The 25,265-nt window shown below is 49.5% G+C and overlaps 1 protein-coding gene across 2 annotated transcripts in view; it reads right to left on the bottom strand.

The window, feature by feature from the left end:
• Positions 1–25,265, bottom strand: part of Slc24a4 (solute carrier family 24 member 4) — a 140,215-nt gene that overhangs the window by 15,509 nt on the left and 99,441 nt on the right. For both annotated transcript variants that reach the window (NM_001401345.1, NM_001401346.1), the window contains 3 exon segments: positions 2,221–2,387; positions 17,277–17,481; positions 21,796–21,965. In NM_001401345.1, coding sequence (NP_001388274.1) covers positions 2,221–2,387; positions 17,277–17,481; positions 21,796–21,965 — 542 coding nt within the window.

The following is a 25,265-nucleotide window of genomic DNA, read 5'->3' as shown; positions in this document are numbered from 1 at the left end:
GGGTGGAGGAACAGATAATCTGCACAATTTGTGGGTATGCTCACATGCTCTAGGGTCAAGGGTCAAAGGCCCATGGGTCAGGGGTCAGGGATATCACATGGGCCTTTTTCTACCCTGGACTCCAACCCTGTGCTCCAAGCCTCCAGATGCACAGACTTTGAACAGGAAGCAGAGCCATGTTCTGAGTTTCTCTTTGCTCTCCAGTATCCCTAATTGCGCTGTTGGAAGTCCATTTCAAGGTTCCTCTGATTGACACTGACGTCTACAAGTGGTTCTTCCTAATGCCTTGCAGGTAAACACAGTCTTAAAGATGATGGGTTGGGATGGGCTCCACTTCTCCCTGGAGTCTCATTAGGACATATGGATATAGACATGGACCACCAGAGCAGGCACACGTTAGAGATCAAGGTGAGGTCAGAGGCACTCTCTTCTTTACCCACTCCTACCCTCAGGATAGTTCTATTTTCCTAAGCCAAAGTAATCAACATTCAAAGCCATCAGACTGGCCTAGCAGGGTGCCTCTCATGCCCCCAGTCTAACCTGGTTAGGACTCTGGTCTTTTAAACAAAAGCGGGATTTGTAAATGAAGATCCTGGAGGTGGGAGTGTCCCATCTCATTGTCACCTAGAGCTCATTGAACAGTACTGACTCCATTTTTCCGTAATGAGAGAAGAATCTCACACATTCTTTAATCCTCATCCCTACTCAAATGTCGCAATGTACTTTATTATTTTTTTTAACTTGTCATGTTTGGGGAGCATGGTTTAGTAGGAAACATCACCGGTCCCTTTAAGACATAAAGATGGCAGCTCCCCATTCTACTCAGGGAAATGAGATATGAGATTCAATTCTTTCAAGGCACAGCTGTTCCCGTCTTTGAGAGGTGCCTTTTTCTAGGGATGTAGAAACTATTTCAGGCTCTTTCCCCACACCAACACAGAAAAACAAGCCCCCCACCCCAAACCCTACAAAAACATTCCTAGTGCTATTCAGGATCCTAACAGCTATGCTCTCAACACACATGGTTGGGGAGAAGGGAAATGAGGTGGTGACCACACAGGGATCAGGGTGCCTAACATTGGGTCAACAGCCTTGAGAGGCAGTGGTGGTCACCCCAACTTCACAGAGGGGCTCACCTTGGCTCCGAGAGTTGGGTCAGTGAGTCACCTGCTCAGTTTTAATGGTCTTAAGAAGTAGGGCTAGGCTTCAAATCTCTTCTCTTGGGCAGGGCATGTGACTCAGTGATTGAGCACTTGTCTAGCATACTCAAGGCCCTGGGTGACTCCCCGTAGCCCATCATCCTTCCTGCAACCTGCATCCTTCCTCTACAGTGGTTCCCGACCTGGGTGTTGCAACCCTTTGGGGGGGGTGTCAAATGATCCATTCCCAGTGGTTGCATATCAGATAGTTACATTGCTATTCACAACAATAGCAGAATTACAGTTATGGAGTAGCAGTGGAAATAATTTTATGGTTGGGGTCACTCCAACATGAAGAACTGTATTAAAGGGTTGTAGCATCAGGAAGACTGAGCAGCATTAGGAAGTTGAGAACTGCTGTTGCTGTTCTAGGGTGAAGGGTAAGGGGCCCTTGTGTCCAAAGAAAAGTTCTCCTGGCCCCACTGCCTCACCAGCCAAGCCCTGCTCACCTTCCTCCCTGCTGGCCTCTGTTAGGAGGAAAAGGAAATGACTTAATGAAGTGCAAGCATCTGACAGATGACCTTCCCAATGAATGGAAATCCAGCCACATCCTGCCTTGTTGCTTCTAGGCCCCCTGCTGGAAACCTGCACTAGTTTTCAACTCTCCCCAGCTATTCATACAACCGTCATGCCTCAGTTTCTCTATCAGTAAAATGGGGGTGCTAAAAGTATTTATTCCATGGGTCTGTTAGAAAGGGGCAGCTTTTTCACGGAGAGTTCTGGCTACCCCTCACTAATCATTTCCTTCCTTTACATTCTTCCGGGGACCATAGAGATGAGGGGACCAATTGTTTGTCCATCTCTCCCCACCCAGAGTAGCCTCTTGAAGGTCTCCCCTCCCAGTGCCCGTCCCCACCTTAGAGGGAACAAAGCATGGGGTCTACTGGGGCACACAGCAGGGACTGTTAGCACCATTAATATTACTCTGTATTGGGAGAGAGGCAGAGGTTAGCAAGGCCAGTGACTTGCCCACAGGCAGGACCTCAGCTCGGAAGACTGGGCAGGGGCTGCCGCCACTCACCAGCCACACCATGAGGTAGGAGAACACCGCGATCCACAGAGTGGCCGTGATGAAGGTGACCATGAAGAACTTCTCCCAGCGAGGCTTGCTGCAGTTGGGGATGGTGACGCACAGGAGGAAGATGAGGGGCCAAGTGAACACCCACTTAGCCTTGTCGCCTTTTGCCTCTGCACGGGGGTGTGGGGGAGAAATAAAGACATCGGGTTACATGGCTGCTAGTCCACCCTGCTCTACTGTTTCAGGCTAACCTTGATGCGGCTCCAAGCAGCTAAGGCCATAGCGTGGTCCTCATGAAGTCGCTTGGGAGGAGGAGAAGGACTCAATCCTTGTTGGCCGGCTAACTTAGCCCATTGTAATCCTTAAAACGACCAGATAAGGAAGGGATGGCGCTGGTCCAGGGGAACCGGGACGGGGAGGGGGATGGGGATATCAGCTCTGGAATCAGGCAGCCTGGATCAACTCCGTCGTGTCTACTTGTTCCTGTAAGGTTAAAGGTCACACTAGGACAATGGCAACGCTATAATGACCCGGGGAGAGCGGCAGGCATGGTGCACTTTGCACCTTGCTGTCTTTATCTGTTCATAAGAACGACATTCTCTTCATCTTGGTTGTTGCAGGAATGGTGTTGTGAGGTAGAGGGTGGGAAGCACCAGGTGTGTGGCCCAGCACAAAGGAGGAAGGAGCAGAGCTGGAAGACACACGGAGAACTCTCGTTCTGGACCCCAAAGCTGATGGGGCGTGTCAGCGTGTGCATATAAGAAGGACAAGTGCTGAGGCAGGAAGATGGTTCTCCTTTTACCACATGAGTCTGGGTGATTGAACTCAGGTCGTCAGGTTTGACAGCAAGAGCCACTGTCATTGAGCCATCCCATTGGCCCTTAAATATTTCAGAAACGAAGTACACACGTTCCCCTGAGGAACGCACAGACGGCTCTCCAGAACAGCCTGAGCGTGAGGCTGTAAAACAAGACTGATGAAGGACGACATCAGTCAGAGGGTGCTTGCCAACCTCAGGAATGGAATTAGAACTCAGTATTAGGAAGGATGCTGGAAGGTTTGCAAATATGCAGACGTCACACAGCATAGTCCTAAGTAACTGACAGGTCAGAGAAGACATCACAAGGGAAATTAGGGAGTACCGGAGGAAACAGAAAACAAAACATAAACGGTGGAAGCTCATGGTGGAGACCGGCTCTGAAGAAAATTCCTCACTGTAAATGCCCAACAGTGGGAACCACTTAAAACCCAGGACCTCATGCTCCTCCCAAGACAGGAAAAAAAGAAGTGAGGATTAAATTCAAGAATGCAGAAGGATGAAGTAGGCTGTGGAGGATTCCTGGAGCACGAGCTACACAGACTAGCAGAACTGGACATCCTGTCTCAAGAACAAGCTATACAGTCCCTGAGAAATGATCCCCCAATCAATCTCTGGCCTTCACACACACACATGACCCTTTGTTAACACACAGGAGAAAAGGGTTTTGAATAGATCATTCTCCAAAGGCACATATAAGCATCCATAAAGCCCATTTTAAAATGCCCAATGCACAAAATAAAACACACACACACACACACACACACACACACAGAGAATAACACAGACAGACAGACACACACACAGACACACACACAGACACACACACACAAACACACACAGAATAACACAGACAGACACACACACAGACACACACACAGAATAACACAGACAGACACACACAGACACACAAACACACACAGACACACAATTAATAGTCTTTAGTCATTAAGAAAATACAATTAAGAATTATTTCACACTTAGAACTGTGACTACAGCAAAAAGACAAAATAGGCAAAGATAATGCAAAATAATGCAAACCCTCACACACTGGTTGTGGGAATGCAAGATGTTTAGACTCCCTAGAAGGCACCCAGCAGGTCCGACAAAGAGCTTGGCAGAAATGCCTGTTGACACGGGATTGGCCTCCTCCACATGCACCCAAGAGAGATGAAGATACTTGTTGTCACAAAGACCCAAATGATCACACCGTTGCCCCACATGGAGACCACTCAACTCAAACTCCAGGAAGGAAATCACAAGCCGATGTGGAATGCAAGTCCAGGAGAAGGACTGAGACACCGAGGCACGCCTTAGCAGAGAGGAACACTGGGAAGGTTCTTTCAAAGAGGAAAGCCGGACACAAAAGCTACGTGGTGTTAGGCTCCATCCAGAGGAAACATCAGGCACAGGACGGTTCAAATACAGAAAGGAGACCAGCGGTTACCAGGAGGCGAGGACATGGGACCAGAGAGTCTTTACTAGTGAGTATTTTTGGTGATTTCTTTTTATAATAAAATATTTTGGAATTATAATGGCCACACTGTTCTGGGAATAGAGAAGGAAAATGTATCACAAAGGGTTCATTTTATGACATATGGGTTACACCTCAGTTTTTTCTAAATTGCAGAGCAGACTGAAGTCTGTGGTTATATATTTCCTAAGCAATTATAATTGAAGTGTGTTTACTTAAAAAACAAAACAAAACAAAACAAAACACAGCAGCAAACCAAACCAAGCTGCTTACCAGGGGAAAAGAGAATGTGGTTAGCTAGAGACCAGCAAGTCAGTTGGTTATCCCTTCCAGATGCTGCTATTGGAAAAACATCTGTCGCCTCTTTCTAAAGATACCTCTCCATACTGTGATCACCCAGCATAGACAGCAGAATGGCTTCCATCCCATGGTTTGTCCCGAATTCCAGGCTCCCCTCTTGCCAACTACATCACGACCCATCCCGACTGCTGAGGAAGGCTGAGGCGCTCTACAACCCCATGCACAGAATTCACTTTGGGGAATTGTGACCCTGGCTCCCTAAATACCCAGGAGCCTCTCTGTAGACAGACACAAACTGCAGAAGGGCACATATTTTTTGTCTCACAGATATGAGACTGTACCAGGCGTTTGTCCTTTTGCTGATATGGGCTTTGCAGATTGTTTTGACTTCTGTCTTCATCCTGGTCCCACCCAGGCAGTTAGCATCGCCACCCACCACTGGTTTCCTAGGAAACAGTCCTCTAGTGGACCCTGTCTCTACGCTGTGGTTTTTTGACAGTTGGGTGTCATATACTGGTGTATCAGACAATCATTTTGGTGGATGGAAACTAGTATTTTCTTTAAAAGAAATGAAACTAGTGGGTGATACACAGTGAAAGCTAAATGTTATTTCATAAAAACTGTGTGTGTGTGTGTGTGTGTGTGTGTGTGTGTGTACATGCATATGTATGTGGAGGGGCCAGGGGTCAACCTTGAATGTCATTCCTCAGGATTTACCTACCTGGCTTATTTCTGACAGGGTTTCTCACTGGAAACTGGGTGCCATTTCCTCTGGATTGGTTAGCCTTTGAGCTGACCTCCACCAGCACCTCAGTGAGGACCACAGACACACAGGGCCAAGAATTAATTTTAAAAGGCGTTGAGGCCATCCCAAGGAACATCCGATACCGATGGTTCTGTGGTAGAATTCTTGCCTCCCAAGTGACAGCTACCTCCACTCTCCTGGAGGCCTCTCCTGGTGCCCAGCCCTTCCCTTCCCATGCATCATCATGGCAAAACACCATCACAGACTGATGGGTACATCAACTCCAAGGAGAAGAACATGGGGCCTGATATTATTTCTTTCCCCAAGTTTCTGATTTCTCTCTTAAAGTGGAACATTACGATTTAATTATGTGATTAAAAAAAAGTATTTAAAATGAACTGTAACAGAACAGATGGCCCGCCGTGCCGGAGGGAAAAGAACAGATGTAGTAGTTGATGAAAACCGCATACTAATTTGGATGGTTAACTAATTAGACACTTCAATTAAGGGAGTGGCTAACTGGTGGTCCTGGGGGTGGACTGCACCCCTTGTTGGCGAAGAGAATTTCTTGGGCCTGGGAGCTAAGTGTCCCCATGGCTGACACAGTGTCACTATTTCTCAAACTCAGAACCCCTTGAAGGGATCTGAGCGCCCTACAGGACTGAAGCTTTGGAAGGTCTGGATGAAGGGTCTAAGGTGTAAGGGTGTAAGGGGCTGAATGAGAACTTGCATTAAAACAAAACTTACGTCTCCACTAAGTTGTCTGGACTGGCCTCCAACTCCTGCCTCCTCCCACCTCAGCCTGCAGGAGTTGGAGCCACAGACAGTTGGAGAGATGGCTCAGTGGTTAAGAGCACTGGCTGCTCTTCTAGGGGACCCAGGCTTGTCTCTCAGCACCTTCATGGTGGCTCACAACTGCCTGTAACTTCAGTTCCAGAGGATCTGACACCATCTTTTGGCCTTTCTATGCACTAGGCATGCAAGTGGTACAGACATACATGCAGGCAAAACATTTATACAGGAGAAGAGGAGGAGAAGGAAGGGAGGAGGGAGGAGGGGAGGAGGGAGAGAAAGAGAAGGAGGAGGGAAGGACGGGAGGAGGGAAGGGGGAGGAGGAGGGGAGGAAGAGAAGGAAGAGAAAGAGGAGGAGGGGGGAAGGAGGGGAGGAGGGAAGGGGAGGAGGAGGGGAGGAAGAGAAGGAAGAGAAAGAGGGGGATGAGGGGAGGAAGCAGAAGGGGAGGAGGAGGGGGAAGGGGAGAGGAGGAGGGGGAGGACGGAGGAAGCGGAGGGGGAAGAAGAGGAGAGCAGAGGGGGAAGAAGGGGAGGAAGAGGGGGAGCGGGGAGGAGGGGAAGGAGAAAGAAGACGATGTAAGTTCCTGGTGGTTGCTTAGGCTGGATCATAGTTTGAGAACTATACTGCAGGTTAACTCTACTTTCAAACACTTTAAGATACAATTAGCACATCAAAAAGTCACCCACTGGGGGACTGGAGAGATGGCTCAGTGGATAAGAGCACCAACTGCTCTTCCTGAGGTCCTGAGTTCAAATCCCAGCAACCACATGGTGGCTCACAGCCATCTGTAATGGGATCCGATGGCCTCATCTGGTGTGTCCGAAGACAGCTACAGTGTACTCATATGCATAAAGTAAATAAATCTTTTTTTAAAAAGTCACCCACTGAAAGGGCTTGGTTAAGTGGGTTTTAGTCCTTATATATCCTCATCTCCAGTAACACTAACATTCTCGATGACGGTCACTCTCCCCAAGAGAAACCCATATCTATTAGTAGTTTTCCCTGCCTCCTCTACACTCTGGGAGCTGCATCCCCCATCCTGCAAGCCCCTCCTGTATAGACCCTACTATGTGCATCCATCCCTCACTTAACGGGCATTCAGGGCATTCCAGGGCTACTGTGAATAGTGTGGCTTGAATTCAAGGTGTTTCCATCACATACACACACACACACACACACACACAGAGACACGCATACACACAGACACACACACAGACACACACAGACACACACAGAGACACACATACACACAGACACACACACAGACACACACACACACACACACACACACACACACACACACACACACGAATTGCAGGGTCCACAGTAACCCTATTTAACTCTTGGAGAAACTGCTGGAATGCTGTCCAAAGCAGCAATATCTTCCCTTCCTGCAGTATGCAAAGCACTTTCCCTCCACCTCTTGGATAAAATGGTTATCATATTTCTTCTTTCACTTCAGTCACTTTAAGGGTGTAAAGTGGCATGTCACTGTTTTTGTTTTTAACGCATGGTCTTGCCATGTAGTCCAGGCTGGCTTTGAACTTCCAACCCTCCTCTCTCAGTTTCCCGAGTGCATGAGCCATCACATCCGGCCTCACTGTACTTTGAATTAGCATTTTCCTAGTGACTAAGATGCTGGGCATCTTTTAAGGCTGATTGGTCGTTTGTACATCGTGGGAGAGATGTCTATCCAAGCGCTTTATGGTTTTTTAGTCTTTCACTCACATGCAATGCCAGTGGTAGGTTCTCATGGCTGCTTATAAGCTTGAAGAAGTTTTGCTAAAAAAAATTAAGAAAGGACATTGACCTTTGATTATATTACATTGTCTAATATTGCCCTGCCCCATATGTGTGTGTTGTGTGTTATGGTGTGTGTGTGTATGTATGTATGCAGTATCTGTGTGTACATGTGTGTGATATGTGTTGTGATGTGTGTGTATCGGTGTGTATATGTATGTGGTATGTCTGCATGTGTTGTGCATGTTGTACTGTGTGTGTGTGTGGTGTGTGGTGTGTGGTGTGTGTGTGTGTGAGTGTATGTGTGTGTGTGTGTGTGTGAGTGTATGTGTGTGTGTGTGTGTGTGTGTGTGTGTATGTGTGAGACCTAAGGCCTCATACACACCAGGCAAACACTCTACCACTATACTATATTATATCTAGTTTTGCTTTTTATTTTGAGATAGAGTTCCCTGAGTTGCCCAGGCTGGTCTTGAACTCTCACTATGCCGGGCAGATCTTGAATTTGAGATCTTCCTGCCTCAGCCTTCCAGCTAGTTGGGATTATAGACCTGTGTCATTCGCATGTATTGATCCAAACTGGAATCCCTGAGATAAATACTAGTAAATTCTATTTTATAAAGTTAGACCATTCTTACAGAGGCTCATGAATTGCTAATGAAACAGTGAAGTCACAAACAGAGCCTCCTCCGATTGGTGGTCTGAGCTCTGGGGAGGGCAGGAGATGCAGTGGAGGAGGTCATGCTGTCCAGAAGAGGTTAATAGATGCTGTCTTGTCATTGTCCAACATTTATGTTGTGTCCCACATTTTATAGGCAGTGTTTGCCAATACCCTGCTTTCCACATCCCTGTTTGGAGATGGCTAATCTCCCTATTTCACAGGTCAGCAAACTGAGGTTTGGTGAAATTCAAAGGCCTATTTAAGCACCTTAGACAGCAGGAGACAGTACCAGCTCTTCAGATCTCCACCCTGCTCCCCTGTACTATTTGCTTCCTTATCCCTGAGTCTCACGATCCTGGAGCTTATGGGAGTTCTTCTGGTACCTACTGGCTGGCAGGTACCAGCGGTCATGATCAGCACACCAGCAGTTTATCTCATAGCTTTGGGGAAATCTCCTCTGAGCTGGAGAGATGGCTCAGCAGCTAAGAGTGTGTGCTGCTCTTCCAGAGGACCCACATTCAGTTCCCAGCACCCACATCAGGTGGTTCACACTGGGAGTAACTCCAGCTCCAGAGGGTCTGACCTGTACTTGTATGCGCGTGCACACATACCTATAATTAAAAACCAATAGATAATCTTTAAAAAGTTTAAGAAGCCCCCTTAATCCTAGGGATAGACTTGACAATCAATAATTCTTTTTTCTTATTTTTATGACATCTTATGACAAGGATGAATTTAGACTTCTCAGTAAATGGCTGTTTTCTGACAGCATTATAGCTTTGTGATCAACGTAGTGGAGGTGTGAGTCACAGCTCTGATGTATGCACAGCTATGTGACCTTGGAAGCGTAGTCACTCTCTCTTCATCTTGGTTTCTTTCTTTCTTCTTCTTCTTCTTTTTATTTTTAGCTGAAAGTTGGGAGAGCAAGATTTCCCCATGATGCATATGGATGCACTGAACAGGCCTGGCACAGAGCAAGCACTGATTTGAGCTGTCACTCACTCCAAGGCCTCCCTTCCAAGCACTGCTTGGGGTTATAAACTGATGGGTTTTGATCCTCAGGGCTCTAGAGAGTCAAAGAGGAGCCCAGCAGGTAGAGATCTGTGGCTGAGGTTTGCAGGCGTTGGGGGAGGGTGGGGGAGATGGTGTGCGGGGGAAACTTTAAGCACAGGTAAGGCCAGGGGCAGGCCCTGCTCAGTCACAGGCAGACTGGCAGGGTCGTGGACAGGGACACCAAGGACCCAGGAGGACTGGCTCTGTGGCAGCAGGCCCTGGAGGCCTGATGTTCCTCTTGTGCTGATGAGCAAGGATCAGCTTTCTTGAGAGCCTAGTTGTGCTGCCTCTCAGAAACCAGTGTCCTTCTGTGAAAGGACAGTCCTGACCTGCACCTCTCTGTCAAGGAAGAGGCCCAGGACTCCTTACTTGGGGTTGGTCTCAGAGACCCCTGAGCTAGACTCTCTGAATGAGCCTCAACCTCACATGTGGGACAGTCCTGTCCACACTCCACCCACCCCCTCAAGGATTCCCTAGTTGACTAAGGAGAGCTGGCCATTCAAATGCAGGCCCTGCCCTTGAGGACCCAGGGTGGGTTAAGTGATGGATGCCCCTTCAGCAGAGAGCCTGGAGCTGACCAGCCATGGATCTAGCAACTGTTCTCTCTTCCCATTGCTGAGGAGCTCAGCCAGAAGCAAACGCTTACCTACCTACTGATTGTCACTCAGACCTGGGTGCCAGTCCCAACTGTGGCTCCTCTTCACCTATGTGGGGCTTTCCCAGTCTCAGACCCCTCACTGGGGAAACAGGAATCCACCAGTCCTCCCAGCAGGGCCACCACAGAGACCACTGAGGCTGAGGAAAACCCCTGCTGTGCACCTAGAGCTGCCCCTCCCCCACCTCACTAGGCTCTGTGGGCTACCTAGGCTCCTCCTGCCTCAGGCCTAGGTTAAGAGCAAAGGTGTTTCATTGCGTCTCCAACTTCAATGGGACAGAACCCTCAGATACTGGGGTACTGAAGTGGCCCTTAGCATCTCCCACGGCAACCACCCCCCTCCCCCCATCCCATGTCTGCAGAGGCTACAAAGAAAGCAAAAGGCATCATCATATCATCATCACCATCATCATCATCACCATCATCATCACCACCACCCTTGGTCTGGCTTCCCAGCAGGTTCCTCAATCTGAAAAGCAGAAGTGAGAAGAGGCAGACGCTCCCTTTCTGTGGCTTTGGGTTTGTGAGCATGGAGTAGGCTGCAAGGGTGCTGATTTTGCTGCAGCAGTGAGCACAGCCTGGCTAGCCTGTTTTGAACAACACAAATTGGGCAAAGGGTGGCTTCTGTTGCCAGCCCCAGGCATCATGGAAAAGGCCAGTGCTCTGGGACACATTGTCCTGGGTCAGAGTCCAGAGCATCCCAGCCAGTGTTACTCTGATTTGGCAGTTGGGGTGGATCTTGGGATTTCCTAGAAATCCAACATGGTGTCTGGGTGGGCCTGGTGCAGATCTCCCCTTGAGTAAGCCTCAGTTTCCCACTTGGGATATGAGGGATCTAGTCTAAAACTTCCCAGTTGTGGCTCATTATGCAGAACCAGAAAACTACTGCTTTCAACGAGGGAAAACCACTGAGCCTCCTCTGATAGAGAATGAGACGCTACGAGTTCTTCGAGCAACCACTTACAGGGCTGGGGATGTGGCTCAGTGGTAGGGCACTAGTCTAGCATCAGTAAGGGTCTGAGTTGGATCCCCGGCATTGCGAACTAGTAATAATAAGAAGCTGATAAATTATATTACAACTACTTATAGCCAAGGCAGGTTAACTGTTGGGAGGGGGTGGGGAGGGATGGCTACTTATACAGTTTCTTTGGGGGAATGACAACTACTAGTTGGTCTGTGAGCTGAGCCTCAGGAGTGACTAATGGGGGAACGTAGTGTACAGAGTGATTGACAGGGGAGTAACAGTCAGGGATGAGTCTTTGGAACCCTGACCCCCAACTGCTGCACTAACCCTGACCTCAGGCTGCACACTGAGTGTGAGGTGTCTCTGGAGGCTCCTGTGGCCAAGGCAAGAGCAAGGTCATTTGTAACAGGAAGTTCTGTGAGTCTCTGGGGTTGGGGCAGAGCGAGCAAATGGCGGGAGCTGTGAGTACCATAACAGGAACTGCAGGTGAGCTATCCCACCCAAGAGGAGGCAGTCCCAGTACCAGGGGGGACAGACGGACCCAAGGCCTCTCTCCTTCCAACCAGCACACTCTCAGAAGCCCCACTGAACCGAGGAAATGAGGTGGAAGGGTAGAAAGCCCCGAGAGATCCTGTCAATGCATCCTTTGCTTCTACAGTTGAGAGCTGAGGCCCTGACCCCAAGTGACTGCGTTTGGAGACAGCATTCAGGAGGCCATTCAGGTTCCATGATCTCATAAGAGCGCAGGGACAGGAGCCTGATCTAATTGGAAAATTACTTGCCTTGTAAGTATGAGGGCTTGAGTTCAACCCCCAGATTCCACATTAAAATGAATGAATGGATGAATGAATGAATGAATGAATGAATGAATGAGATGCTGTTTTTAATTGTAGTACTAAAGACATAGAATCCTAGGGCTTATGGGCAAGCCAGCCCAGCTAACAAGCCCTAGATCAGAAACACACACACACACACACACACACACACACACACACACACACACACACACACAGAGAGAGAGAGAGAGAGAGAGAGAGAGAGAGAGAGAGAGAGAGAGTGTGTTGGAAGAGAGATTCTGAATGTTTTCTCTTTCCAGGCACACACCCTGAATAGAGGCAGCTGAGCATGCCGTGAGTGGCCAGGAGGGCATCCCTCAGCAGAGCCCAGCGTTCTACCATTCTGAATGCAGACTTTAGGCCTCCAGAACTGTGGGAGAAGAGATTCCTATTGCTTACAGGGCCCAGTCTTAGGCTATCTGGTTACCATACAGAACATTAGAGGAGTTTTGTTTCATGTGGCACATGGCGTGTTTCCCAGAAAATGTTGGCTGACATGATGGTGGGACAGGAAGGCCCCATCCTGGAAGGTACAATGTGGAGTGGGAGAAGGCTTGTCTAGGGCTGATCTATTTGCAGGGTCAGGGTCAGGGATGCTCTCACAGACAAGCAGGGCATACCAGATCATAACCCAGGTACAAAGAACTCAGACCTGGAGTCTCCTGGCTGGGGCTCAGGGTCCCTGGCCTACTGTTCAGGGGAGAGCCAAGACTATAAACTCTGGTTTCCATGAGAGACAATGATTCTCCTTTCTGGGAGGCCACACCCTAACCACTGAGGGTCAGGGTGGGAAGAGAAAACCAGGATCATGCAAGGCGGGCCCAAGCTATGGGGAGGTAACTGTTTTAGTTTTTGGATATTCAAGGTAGGACCTCTGCCCCCTATTCTGGACAAATATAATGAGGGATGGGGGCATTTATAGCAGGGGTGGCCATCCCTCTGGCTCCCTTTATACATAGTGAGCAAAGTAGAAATCTATCGGGCCATACATTAAATTTCAGGTCTGTCTAACCTAGAGCTCATGGGGTTATGAGAAAACACACACACACACACACACACACACACACACACACACACACACACACACACACACACCTTTTCGTTTTTTTGGTTATACTGCAACACAATGTTATCATCTATAAAATTCATGACCAAGAACAGCCCAGTTTAAAAAAAGAGGTCTCAGTGTTTTAGGTAGGTAGATTTTGTGATGGCTGCATTCACAGCTAGCCTGGGCTACACACAGGTTGAACGCACACAATAGAAAACACACCATGTGGTCATCTACCCATATTTGCCTTGCAAGCCGGGAAGCTCCTGAGGAACAGTGATCATTGCCTGCCCTTCCTAACTGCAGCCCCAAGGCCAGAATAGAGCCTGGTCCCCAGATGTTGACTGAGGAGGAGAACAACTGTCTGACTACCTTTAGCCCAGTGCCTGGCACGTAATAGGCACTGCGGCTCTTTCCTTCTTTTGACTTTCAAAATGGCGGCAGAACTAGGCCCACGGGAATTCTGGAGCCTGGTGACTTTTCTAGGACACTGCATGTGGTCCAATCAGGATGGATGGAAGCTGGGTACAACACACACGATGTGGATGAAACGTGTTACAGGACACACGAGTTCTTCTGAGTGCCTGCTGTGCATTAGACAGTACAAGGCCTGATGATGTTACCATATCACCTAAGTGCCAGCACCGTAGAGTATGGGTGAGGATCGAGTAAGAAAGAGGATCAGAAAAGTGGGCCGCTGTGGTGGGTCACGGTGGTAGGGCGAGGCAGGGCTGAATTCCAAATCTAGGATCGAGGAGTCCAGAGTTCACCCCAGCCTGCCTGAAACAACACAGAAGCAGCGGCATGGATGTGGCCGACGCCGAGTCCTTAATACGGCCACACTGCTCGCCAGCTGACCCCAGGGACAGCATTTTCCCTTTCCAAAGGTGCCTGTGCCTAGTATCCCTAAGGGGCCCTGGTGGAGAAAGCAACAGCCTTATGCACCCCTAGGGACAGCTCAGAGCTACCACAAGGCCTAGGCCTGAGCTGAGCTGAAAGGAGGCCAAGAAACCCAGAAATGAGGTCATGGGCGTGGAATTTACTGGCTTCCTCTAACTGCCTGTGAACTTCAACCTCCACCTCCCCTGGCCCAGGTCACTGTCCACACCTAGAGGGCCAGCCACCACCCTGTACTGTTTCCATGGCTACTCTGCTCTCAGAGAGGAGGAAGAGAGACTATGGTTTCCATGGGCAACCCTGTAAACACCTCTGATACACAAAGGATGCTTTCCCTGGCTATGGGAAACAGACTGGTTCCTGAGCATGGAGCTGAGGGGAAATCTGAGGAAATCATTGCCTTGGCCAAGTCAAGGCCACACCCAAGGACATCCTGGAGCCAAGAAGGAAAGTCAAGAGCTCCCCAAAAGGCTCCTGGACAGTTCACAAAGCAGTTACCCAGCAGGCGGCTGGGGCCCCCGTGAGCTAGCTCTTGTCCTATGTAGTGACCCCACAGCTATATCACTGAGGTGCTCCAGATCTGGAGGTAGGGAAGAGGGGCCGATCCTACGGGCTGTTCCACTTCTGCCACACTCAAGGCTTGAAGGAAACAGGAACAAGTCATCCTTCCAAGGGGCTGCCTCACTTTACAGAGCAGCAATTGACCCTCATGTGTCTCTCCCATAGGCTCCTGGATGCTTCAGGACCAGGATGCCACTGGAGGGGCCAGAGGAGAGTGAGAGGTAGATGGATGTACAGAGCTGCTCATACCCACCCATTAGAGCACAGATCACCAACGGTCATTCAACACAGGCTGCAACTGCCTGCTGTGGTCCTGCTCCAACACCCCCTCCCCCACACTGGTTCTTTGATTACCATGGCCCTGGAGGTACATACTGGTTTCCTAGGACCTGTTCTAAAGAAGTCCTCTCATCTGCATGTCCCAAGGAGAACCTCAGTATGGGAACCTTGCATCTGGAGAAGACACACATCTCTTGGCTTTCAGGGTTCCAGATAATTCAGGAACAACCCCCTACCAAATTAGTGTGGCTTTTACCCTGACCAGCCAATGCATATAGAATGTATGGTCCCCAGGAGACGCAGGAGAGCTCACTGGAGGTACAAACACCACTTCCTTTAGGTCATCTGGATGGCAGAGAGGGCCTAGAAAGGCTGAACCTCAGGGCTAATCTCCCCAGAGATTGCAGTAAGGGACCAGATATAATTTTTTGGGTCTATCTTTGGTAGAAAAAGAAAAAAGGTGCTTGATCAGGGCTAGCAATTCCCAATCCAGACAGATCATCAGGATGTTGGTACCACAGATGATTTCAGCTGCTTGGGTTGATACTCTGTAAGGCTGGGCTCCAGAGAAGTATGACATGTGTCCTCCAGGCCCTGCTTGGGGCTTGGAGCTCATCCCCGAGTTTGAGGACAAGCCCCAGAGCTGCATTAAGGCATATATCATGGAGGTTTTCTAATCCAGAAACTCTAGGGAATCTGTGGTCCCATGAGAGTCTGCATCCCAGGGGCCCGGAACGGCAGTCCCAGGCCAGCTGCACAGTAAGATACTAAGCACAGACTTTTAATTAGAGAAATATGAAGCTCTGGATTGGAATGTCCTAGAATTCTGCTCCCTCTTAGGAGGGTGGGCGGTAGGATAGAATGGCCAGGAATGGAGTCCAGTGCTTAAGGCTCTGGGTCACACCGAGGACTTCAGAGAGTTCATGGAAGGCTGGGGACAGAGAATACACACAGAGTGGCTTCTGGATTCTGACAGGCAAGCTCTTGAGCTCATTCATCCTGCAGCTTTCCAAGTATACAAACGCAGTGCCGGGATACAGACGGAAGTCAGTAGACAAAGATGCCCACCCCCGGGGAATTGGCAGTTTAGTGGTGGGAGACCCTCAAGATTAAATAAAAAAGCACTTATAATAAGGTGACGCGGAAGCCCACACTGGTACAGTGACATCGGTGCAGAGAGGACGGAGGATGTCACAGAAATAACTGAGGCAAGTACACTCTAGTGAAGGGCAGCGTGAAGGTACCAAGGTAGGGGAGTGTGGGGGGCGTTTGAGGGGTGGCACTGAGGAGGCCAGAGTGACTGGAGCAGAGGTTATGGGAGACAGAAGAGCGGATACATTCAGTGCAGCCCAGCAGTTAGGTGACCCTCGGCCTGTAGGAAAGACTCCAAGTGAGACTGGAGGGTGTTTGAGGGCCAGTGGCAGCCTGCAGTCTGATCTGGCTTATTTATGGGAGAAAGCGCACCCAGTTGTCAGGTGAACTGTGGAAGGAGCAGTCACCACCTTAGGCTATCCCGTCTGAAAGTCAGGTCACTGTGCAAATACGTTCTGCACATGAAACTGGGAGTATAAGAGTGTCCGCGGAGAACTGCAGAGACGGCTCAGCAGGCAAATGTGCTTGCCATGCAAGAGGGAAGACCTAAGTTCGAATCTCCAGTACCCATATGAAAAGCCGGAGGCAGTTCTATGAGGTTGTAGAAACAGGAAGATCGTTGGGGTTTGCTGGCCACCAGCTTAGTTCCAGGGTCGGTGACAGACCCTGTCTCAAAGGATTAAGGTGGAGAGTGACAGCGTGGGACACCTGATGCTGTCTACGTTTGACCTCCGCATCGGTGCAATGGAACACCTCCCTGCTCTTGGGTTTATACCCCTGCCGCTAGGGTCCATAAAAACTGTGTTACTGATTGCTGTTTTTTTATTGTAAGACTAACCGGGAACCCATAGCATTCACGTGTGTTCACAAAAAGTTACCAGTGCTTCCTGTGGGCCAAACTGCCTCTCTCCATCCTTCAGGCTCCAACCACCTTCAGTGGTGTCCGCATCTACTCAGCTCTTACTTGCAATGCAGATAGTATGTTTTTATCCAGTGCCTTGTGGCACCTTGGTGACCCAATGACAGTGCTCTGTATCAGACCTCCACCCCTCCAGGTCAGGGCCTCTATCTTGAAGATCTAGGCATGGTCCCAAGGTCACCCCTAGAAGCTTGGCTTGAGGACCAGCACCCCCAGACTCACCAGGCATTGAGAAGGGCGACAGGAAGACCGTCTCTACCGACTCAGGCTCTGGGGGTGGCGGCTGTGGTGGCGGCTGCTGCTCCTGGCCCTGCTGTGGGTCTTCAGGGTTCTCTACAGGGACATTTCCATTCTCCATGTTCTCGTGTCTCCCATTTTGCAGTGGCTTGCTGTTAACACCATTGGCCGAGTTGATCAACCTCTGTCGCTGGGGGGACGGGAGGAAAGACACACACACCAAGCTGAGTGGCAGTTGCCTCCCACCCTTGCCAACGCTCGCTGTATCCAGTCCTTCCCACTTTAACCACCCTGAGTGTGTGCTAGTATGGAATCTAGTTTCAGTCAGTGTTTTCTCCAACAAACACCGCTGCCAATCATCTTACCGCTAGGCTGTTCATCAACGGATTCTCTCTCTGCATCTCATTCCATGCCCCGTGAATGCATTCTCCAAAGCCAGCATCTTCCACCAAAGCCACGTCCTTCCCCGCACCTCTTGGGCCACAGCTAATAATGGAAGCAGCTTTGGTGTCACCCCAGCCTGGCTGGTCTCACTTGCCCTGTCTGTGGGCTTCGTTGTACACAGGCCCAGACAGAAGGCATATTGTACGAAATCAACAAGGATGAGGATGTAGCTGAGTTGGTGGAGTACTGGTTAGCACGCATGAAGTCGTGGGTTGATCCCTACACTGAATAAACCAGGTCTGGAGGCAAATGCCTACAGCCGCGGCACTTGGAGGGGGAGGGAAGAAGGCAGTAGGATTGTAAATTCAAGGATTATGCTTGGAGGCCAGTCTGGTCTCTAAGATGCACCATCTCAAAAGTTAAAAAAAAAAAGAGAGAAAGAAAGAAAAGAAAAAAGGAAAGAAATGATTGAATAAATAGGTCTCTACAATTATCTCATCTCAGCTCTCTTCCCCCTGCTCCTACTCGTGGTTTATACATCAGCTCAGTTTCATGGGCATTCCATGGTAACGTTCAAATTTTCCTACCACTCCAAGAGATTCAGGAAAGGAGCTGTGGCCCTCAGTAAACTTGCATAATGTGGTGCCTAGCACCTATTCTGGTGGTCCCATAGGGGAGCCATTACTGTTCATATTGGAAGCCCATCCTTGCTCTGAAGAACGTCTTTGCATAGGTTTGAGACAAAGACTCCTAAACCACAAAAAGCATGGTGTGTGTGTGTGTGTGTGTGTGTGTGTGTGTGTGTGTGTGTGTGTGTGTGCGTGCGTGCGTGTCTGTATCCGTGTGTTAGGGTATGGGGTACTTCTCAACTTTTCCCCCACAGTTTTCAATATTTACTTAGTAGAAAGAGCAGAGGGGTCTTTGATATTCGGGCCTAGACAAGGGGTATTTGGTTAGTGAGCAGGGATTAAACAAAAAGCCATCCACGAAGTCCCAAATAACAAACAAAGAACAAATATGGAGAGACCTATCTGTGCAGAGACAGAATTATGAAGGCAAGGGTCATCGCTCCAGAGCAGGTTAACATGAGGACTGGGGAGGGTTGCAACCTGGCTTTGCAGAATCAGCAGAGGATTACACTTTATCCCACACACATGCGAATAAGTAAAAATAAAAATAAATTGTTAAAATGACTAAAGCATCATTTACTGTGCATACAAGGATGAGTGCGTTTACATGTGCACATTCATGTGTACATGCAGACGAAGGTGTGTGTATGTAGCACAGATGTGTAGGTATGCATGCAACAGGTGACCGTTCATGTGGAGGACACCGGGTTAACATCAGGACCTGTCTGCTGTTTGTTTGAAATGGAACCTGGGATCCATTTGAAATGTACATGCTGGGATCGCAAGTACATGCCAACAGGCCTGACTTTTTAAATGTGGGTTCTGAGGATTGAACTCGGGTCCTTGGGTTTGCAAGACAGGCACTTTGCCAACCAACCTACTTCCTCAGGGTATCTCAGTAAACAAGTTTGAAACTGAGTATTTTGTGGGTTTGGTTCTCCACTGTTCCTAGCCTATGATGACTGTTCCTAAAATTACTGCTTAGGCTGGGAAAGTCCTCCAATGCATGTGGGTGGAAGAACATTAGACGTCCAGGAACATTAGACGGAGGAACTGAAGCCAAGGAGATGGAGAAATTTAGCGGTGGGTGTGAGATTTGAACTTAGTTCCTTTCTTCTGAGCCCAGCCTCTGTGGCTCCCAGGCTGCCTTACAGAGCAGGGCAACCCCAGCAGATGAAACCATGTGTAGTACCAACAGCTCAAATTCACCAGCTTGTCAAAGCCTGGTACTCAGACCTGGTGTGGCCCAGCCCGAAGCAGAGGCAGGAGGATCCAGCGTAGCCTGAATCACACTGTGAAGGCAAGACCAGCCTGGATCACACGTGAAGGCAAGACCAGCCTAAATTTCTCAAACAAATAAGCAACCACAAATCTTTGTGTTATAAATGACACTATAAAGCCACTGCTCCCAATCTTTCAGAGTTACTGACCAGCCCTCCCCCTTCCCACCCCCGCAGCACCCCGTGAGTGTTATTCTGATGCTTATAAAAAAAATGGGCAGGATTCCATAAAAATTTCCTGAAATAAATGTCACTGATATGGACCAGCACGATTTCAAACCCAGAAGGCATTTCCCTGCTTGATGTACTTCCCACACAGATGACATACTTAACAGTAAATCAAAGCGTAAAGCATGCCAGAGAGACAACCTTTGATCACTGAGAAATAATGCTTTTGCAGACATCTATGTGCTGGCTACTAATTTCCAGTCTCAGTCCTCTGGCCACTGCTTGCTTCTGAGAATGAGGCCAGCAAGTCCTAGACTGCACTTAGGAAGCCAGGCCAGGGAACAGGCTAAGCTCATTATCTTTGCAGACTGGTTGAGGGATAGCCAACGTATGACTACTTTTTCAAATGAGGAGACACCCAGAACAGCAACTGTGCCGAGGAAAATCCCCAGGAGCTCTCTCTGCTCACCCGGGTGGTGGTTTAAAGGCAAATGGCCCCATAGGCTCCTCGCCTGTTTGAATGCTTGGTCCCATTAGTGGAACTGTTTGGGAAGATTTAAGAGGTGTGGCCTTGTTAAAGGAGATGTGTCCCTGTGGGCGGGCTTTGACCACAAGAACAGAGAAGTCTTGAAGAAAAGTGCTGGGTGGGGGAACCTTGAGCTGGGTCTCCCCTAAGGTATCCAGTCCCCTGCTGTTTTAGGAGGGAGTCTGTCTCCAGGATCTTCTGCAGTCTGGCTGCTTCCCCCTGTGCTATGACTTGTGTCCCACAGCAAGCGATATAAAAACTGCTTTAAAAGGTTCATAACTGTTTTAAAAGCCCACGCCAGGCTGTCTATCTCCTGGTCTCTGTTTTTCTGTCCCCTCCCTCCCTCCCTCCCTCGCTCCCTTTCTCCCTCTCCTTGCAACTTGTGGATCAGATGTAAGCTAGGAGCTACTTCTCCAGCTCCATGTCTGCCTGCCTGCCTTCCTGCTGCTGCCATGCTCCCCACCAGGGTAATGGACTGACCCTCTAATACTGGAAGCAAGTCCCCAGTTAAATGTTTCCTTTTATAAATTGCCTAGGTCACGGGGAACAGCAATAGAACCTAAGACAACTGGCAATTCTTCAGGGGTCCCAGGCCACAGAGAACAGGAATGTGTCCATGTTCGGTTCTCTCTCTAATTAACTCTGTGAAGAAAAACCCCATACTGCAGGCTCCCTTTCTCTAATTAGCTCAACTCTAGCTACTGAGGAAAACTGAAATACTTCAGGGCTGGGGGCTCCTCTACTTTCTGTTCAACTTCCATGACAGGCTTCTGCAGGTCCCTGCCCTTCCTTCCCTCTGCAATTGCAGAGAGTCCTAAGGGGATAAGGGCACCCGGGACAGCCAGAGCCACCCAAGGCCACTCACTTTCTGTTTAGCCAGTGTCTTGGTCAGGGTTTCTCTTCCCGCACAAACATCAGGACCAAGAAGTAAGTCGGGGAGGAAAGGAGTTATTCACCTCACACTTGCACATTGCTGTTCATCACCAAAGGAAGTCAAGATAAGAACTCATACAGGGGAGAAACTTGGAGGCAGGAGTGGATACAGAAGCCATGGAGGAGTGTGGCTTACTGGCTTACTTCCCCTTGCTCACTCAGTCTGCTTCCTTATAGAACCCAGGACCACCAGCCCAGGGATGGCACCACTGGCAAGGGCCCTCCCACCCTTCATCACTAATTAAGAGAATGCCTTACAGCTGGATATCACGGATGCATTTCCTCGAGGGAGGCTCCTTTCTCTGTGATAACTCCAGCTTGTGTCAAGTTGACACATAAAACCAGCCAGTACAGCCAGTGTGCCCAACCTTTTAACACTGCAATATGGTGGGTGCTGTCATCTATGAAGTTCATGCCCGAGAACCATGCAATTGAATTACAAAAGAAAATTGCAAAAAAAAAAAAAAACCAAATATCTTATTTTAAGCAAGGTTAAATTTTTGTGTTGGGTTGCATCCATAGCTTCTCTCTACCACATGCAATCTGTAGGTTACAGGCTGTACCCACGTGCTGGGTTAACTTACTTCATTAATTATGATCCTGCTGGCCATCCGTAGTCGGGTCCTGGGCCCAAACTTGTTGGTGATCATGATGCGCAGGCCAGCCTCAGGGAAGGTGAACTTGGGAGGACTGGAGCTGAGAATCTCATCCACCATCACCACGGGGGACTTGCCATAGGGAGGTTTCTCCTTCACTATAGAGCATACCCCACGATCAGTGTTGGCCCCTTGGAGGACACTGCCCTAGTGACAGTGACTAACTTCCTGTCATGGCCAACATCTTAGGCCTGTGTGCTTGGCAGATAACACTTTCCCCGAGGTCAGAGACCTGGATTCAGCTTCTCCCTTTAAAATGTGGCTTATTTCTGGAATACCCATGACTGTGAGTTACACAGAGCTAGCAGATAAACTGCTGGTGCTGTGCTAAACCTGGCCTCTCCATGGTTGCTGTCTGACCCCCTCAGGTCTCTCTCTTCAAGGGTTCAGACTTGGATGGCTGCAAGGGTCTTTTATTGCCTTGTCTAGGACTCTGGGACAGCCCACTTAAGCCATAGACAGTTGTGTGCACCTGCCACTCATAATTGGACAGGTCCACCTGGAGACTGGACCAACAACACCACCCTGGTTTTTAGGGACTCAGATAAAACTTTCCAAGTCAATAAGGGTCTTTAGGAGTGGAAAATGCTGACACAGAGGCCAGTACCATTGTAACCTTTCCCTGGGCCCTTTGCTCTGTCTTGAAGTGAGCCATCCTCATTGCTATGGGATGACTGCCTCCAGCAAGCAGAGTGGTCAAGGATTTGGCCCCAGGCCCTAGACGAGACATCAGGGATCCAGCCTGTTCATCTGAGGACATGCTACTGTCAGGGCTCAGTGTTTTTGATGAACCCCGATACCCTTCAGGGTGCTTGGGTACCCTTTCTTTTCCCTTGGGAGACAGAGTGCAAGGTCCAGTCCTGGACCAGTGTCTGCAGGAGCTTGGCACGGCATTTCAGGTGCTAGGGAAAATCTAGTAACCAAATCACTCATGAACACAGCACCCTGAAACAGGCAGCATGTCCCCTTGGAAGGGGCTAAGAAAACAGATGTGGCTGTTCCCTTGCCATACCCAACACCAGATTGTATGGCGTCCTGCATGAGGAACTGAATAAGCAAGGAGCAGATCCAAAGGGCAAACTCATGCAGAAGTTAGTGGTATAAAAACTTGCAAAACGCACAGCAAACAGCCCTCCCTGCCCCTGCAAACACACTCACATACACGACACCCCACACAGGCAGCAAGGCTCAGCAGACAGGAGACGAGTGGGTTAGAAACAGCTGGGGGCCCGTGCATCTGTCCGAGATGGACACTAACCTCCACAGAGGTGGACAGTGTGGGGCTTGGGCTCCTGAGTTGTGTTTACTGCTTGAAAGCGTGTGTTATGGCCAAGATGAGAGCAGATTACTTACAATTTAGAAGAAGAGTTAAGGACACAGAGGCCGGCACAGATGGCTACAGGTGGGTTAGCGTGCGGCGGCGGCAGAGTCTGAGGGCAGAGCTCTTGCTGGTGCCAGGGATGCCGGGGGAGGGAGGTTACATGAAGGAGGGTGTTAGTAGCAGGCTCCTTCCACAGGGAGCCTCGATGCTCTGGGCTGACAGAGGGAGGGGTACCCGCAAACCCCTGCAGCTGGTGTGCCAGTCTCCATTCTGTAGAAGCAGACTCATTACAGGTACTGCATGGAGAATACTTGGGCTCAAAAGCCTGCAGGGCCTGTGAGGGAGGAGCCATGACACCTGGCTCCCTTGTCCCCATCATGCCCTTACATAGGGTACTCCACTGTAAGACGTTTTCCTGGCAATTCCTCCTAAGGCCCAGTATTACCCCTCCCTTCCCTTTCCTGGTGTCCAATACCAGGGCAGCTTGGAAGGGCCCCTTGGGAGCTCTCTAAGCTTGAACAGCTTCATCCAAGATGGCGGCCGGCGGCCAGGCAGACCTGGTTGTCAGGCTATGAACGAGGCCACTGGAGAACCAATCAGGAGACTGAAGCAGTGGCCTGAGCCACATGGTGTCTAAGAACATTTACGTACAAAGAGGCTTCTCCCACAAGGAAACAGAAATTTTAGATTTTATATGAGAAACGCAGGGTTGGGAAAGCAGGTAATTTGCTATTCATTCTTTCTAGAGGTTTGTGCGTGCCAGGCAAGCACCCTACCCCTGAGCTACACCCCCAGCCCAGGGGACTCCTTGAAACAGCAGCAGGCAATTCAGACTCTTTTTCTGTGGTGTGGCTGGAGAGCCACCTGCCAGGAGGCTGAGGAGGGGGGAAAGAAAGTGACGTTATCTGTAGACATGGCAATACTGCTAGAAAGGCAACGTGGAAAGTTCCGGTCATCTCAGTCCTGCGGTTTTACTGCGAATTCTTCCTCCCATGTACCCACTCTATTCAGGGGACATTATGTTGCAGCAAATTGCAAATAGTCTCGGGGAGTATCTTCTGGGGACAGTAAAGACCAGATACAGTCATTGAGACCGTACATCTAGGCGGAGACTTCTCCAAACCCAGAAACCAAGACCCGTGCCTCGTTTATCCAATCCTCATGGGACCCTTTCCTCCTACCGCCTCTAATGTAAATGTTTAATAAGCGGTGTAGGAGACTCGCTTCTCCCTCAGTCCCAGTGCCCTGGGCCAGTTCTGTGACCGGTCTTCCAACTTTCTGGAAGTTACTCTGGACTCGGTGATGATGGGGAAGGCCCATGGAGAACCCTACTGTCACTGAGTATCAACGTGATAAGAACACCACAGAGCTACAGAAAAGAGTCATGTATGTGGGCAGCCAGTGTGGGGAGCCTTCACTTCCTGGGAAGGTTAGAGTTGAGGTCCTACTATATGTGAGGAGTGCCTCTCACAGGACACCAGGGTTGAGCATCCATTGCCAGCCTCAGGACAGGGGGCATCGGGAAGTGGGAGCATCCTGATTTTCCACTCAGAGCTTTCTTCTTTGCCATTAAAGTTCAAAGAAGCTTCCAGTACCATAGACATGCCGAGTAGGATGGCCTCTATCCTGTCCCACTATGGGACTTGCAATGGGTACGTCAGAACCCTGTGACTATGGAGGTTAGAATCCCAAACCATGGCCAATGTGAGAGCCTCCTTGAAGAGGAGGTTGTTCTACAACCTGCTCTCTGTGACACCTTGCTGGGAATTTATGAAATGCCACTTGTAACACACCTTCATCCCCATGATCTGGGCTTCACTGGCCGTCCCTCATTGGTGTGCCTCCAGTGGCTGGAGTGGGATCCTCAGAACTGGGCTCCCTCTCCCACTCCATGAGTTTCCTCCTTCCATGTAGAAAGATGTACCACTCAGTGGAGCATCTGTGACAAACACCTTCTTCTTGGGAATACCCAAGACAGAGCAGAAGACATTTGTGCAAAATGCACCCAAGAGGAAACGTCTGTCTTGCTCTGACCAGGACAGAGGTGTAGAGGGCTGAGGGACAGAGGGGATCCTTA

The sequence above is a fragment of the Rattus norvegicus genome, chromosome 6, assembly GCF_036323735.1.
Source record: "Rattus norvegicus strain BN/NHsdMcwi chromosome 6, GRCr8, whole genome shotgun sequence".
Lineage (NCBI taxonomy): Eukaryota > Metazoa > Chordata > Mammalia > Rodentia > Muridae > Rattus > Rattus norvegicus.
This window is presented reverse-complemented; position numbering and strand designations above follow the sequence as displayed.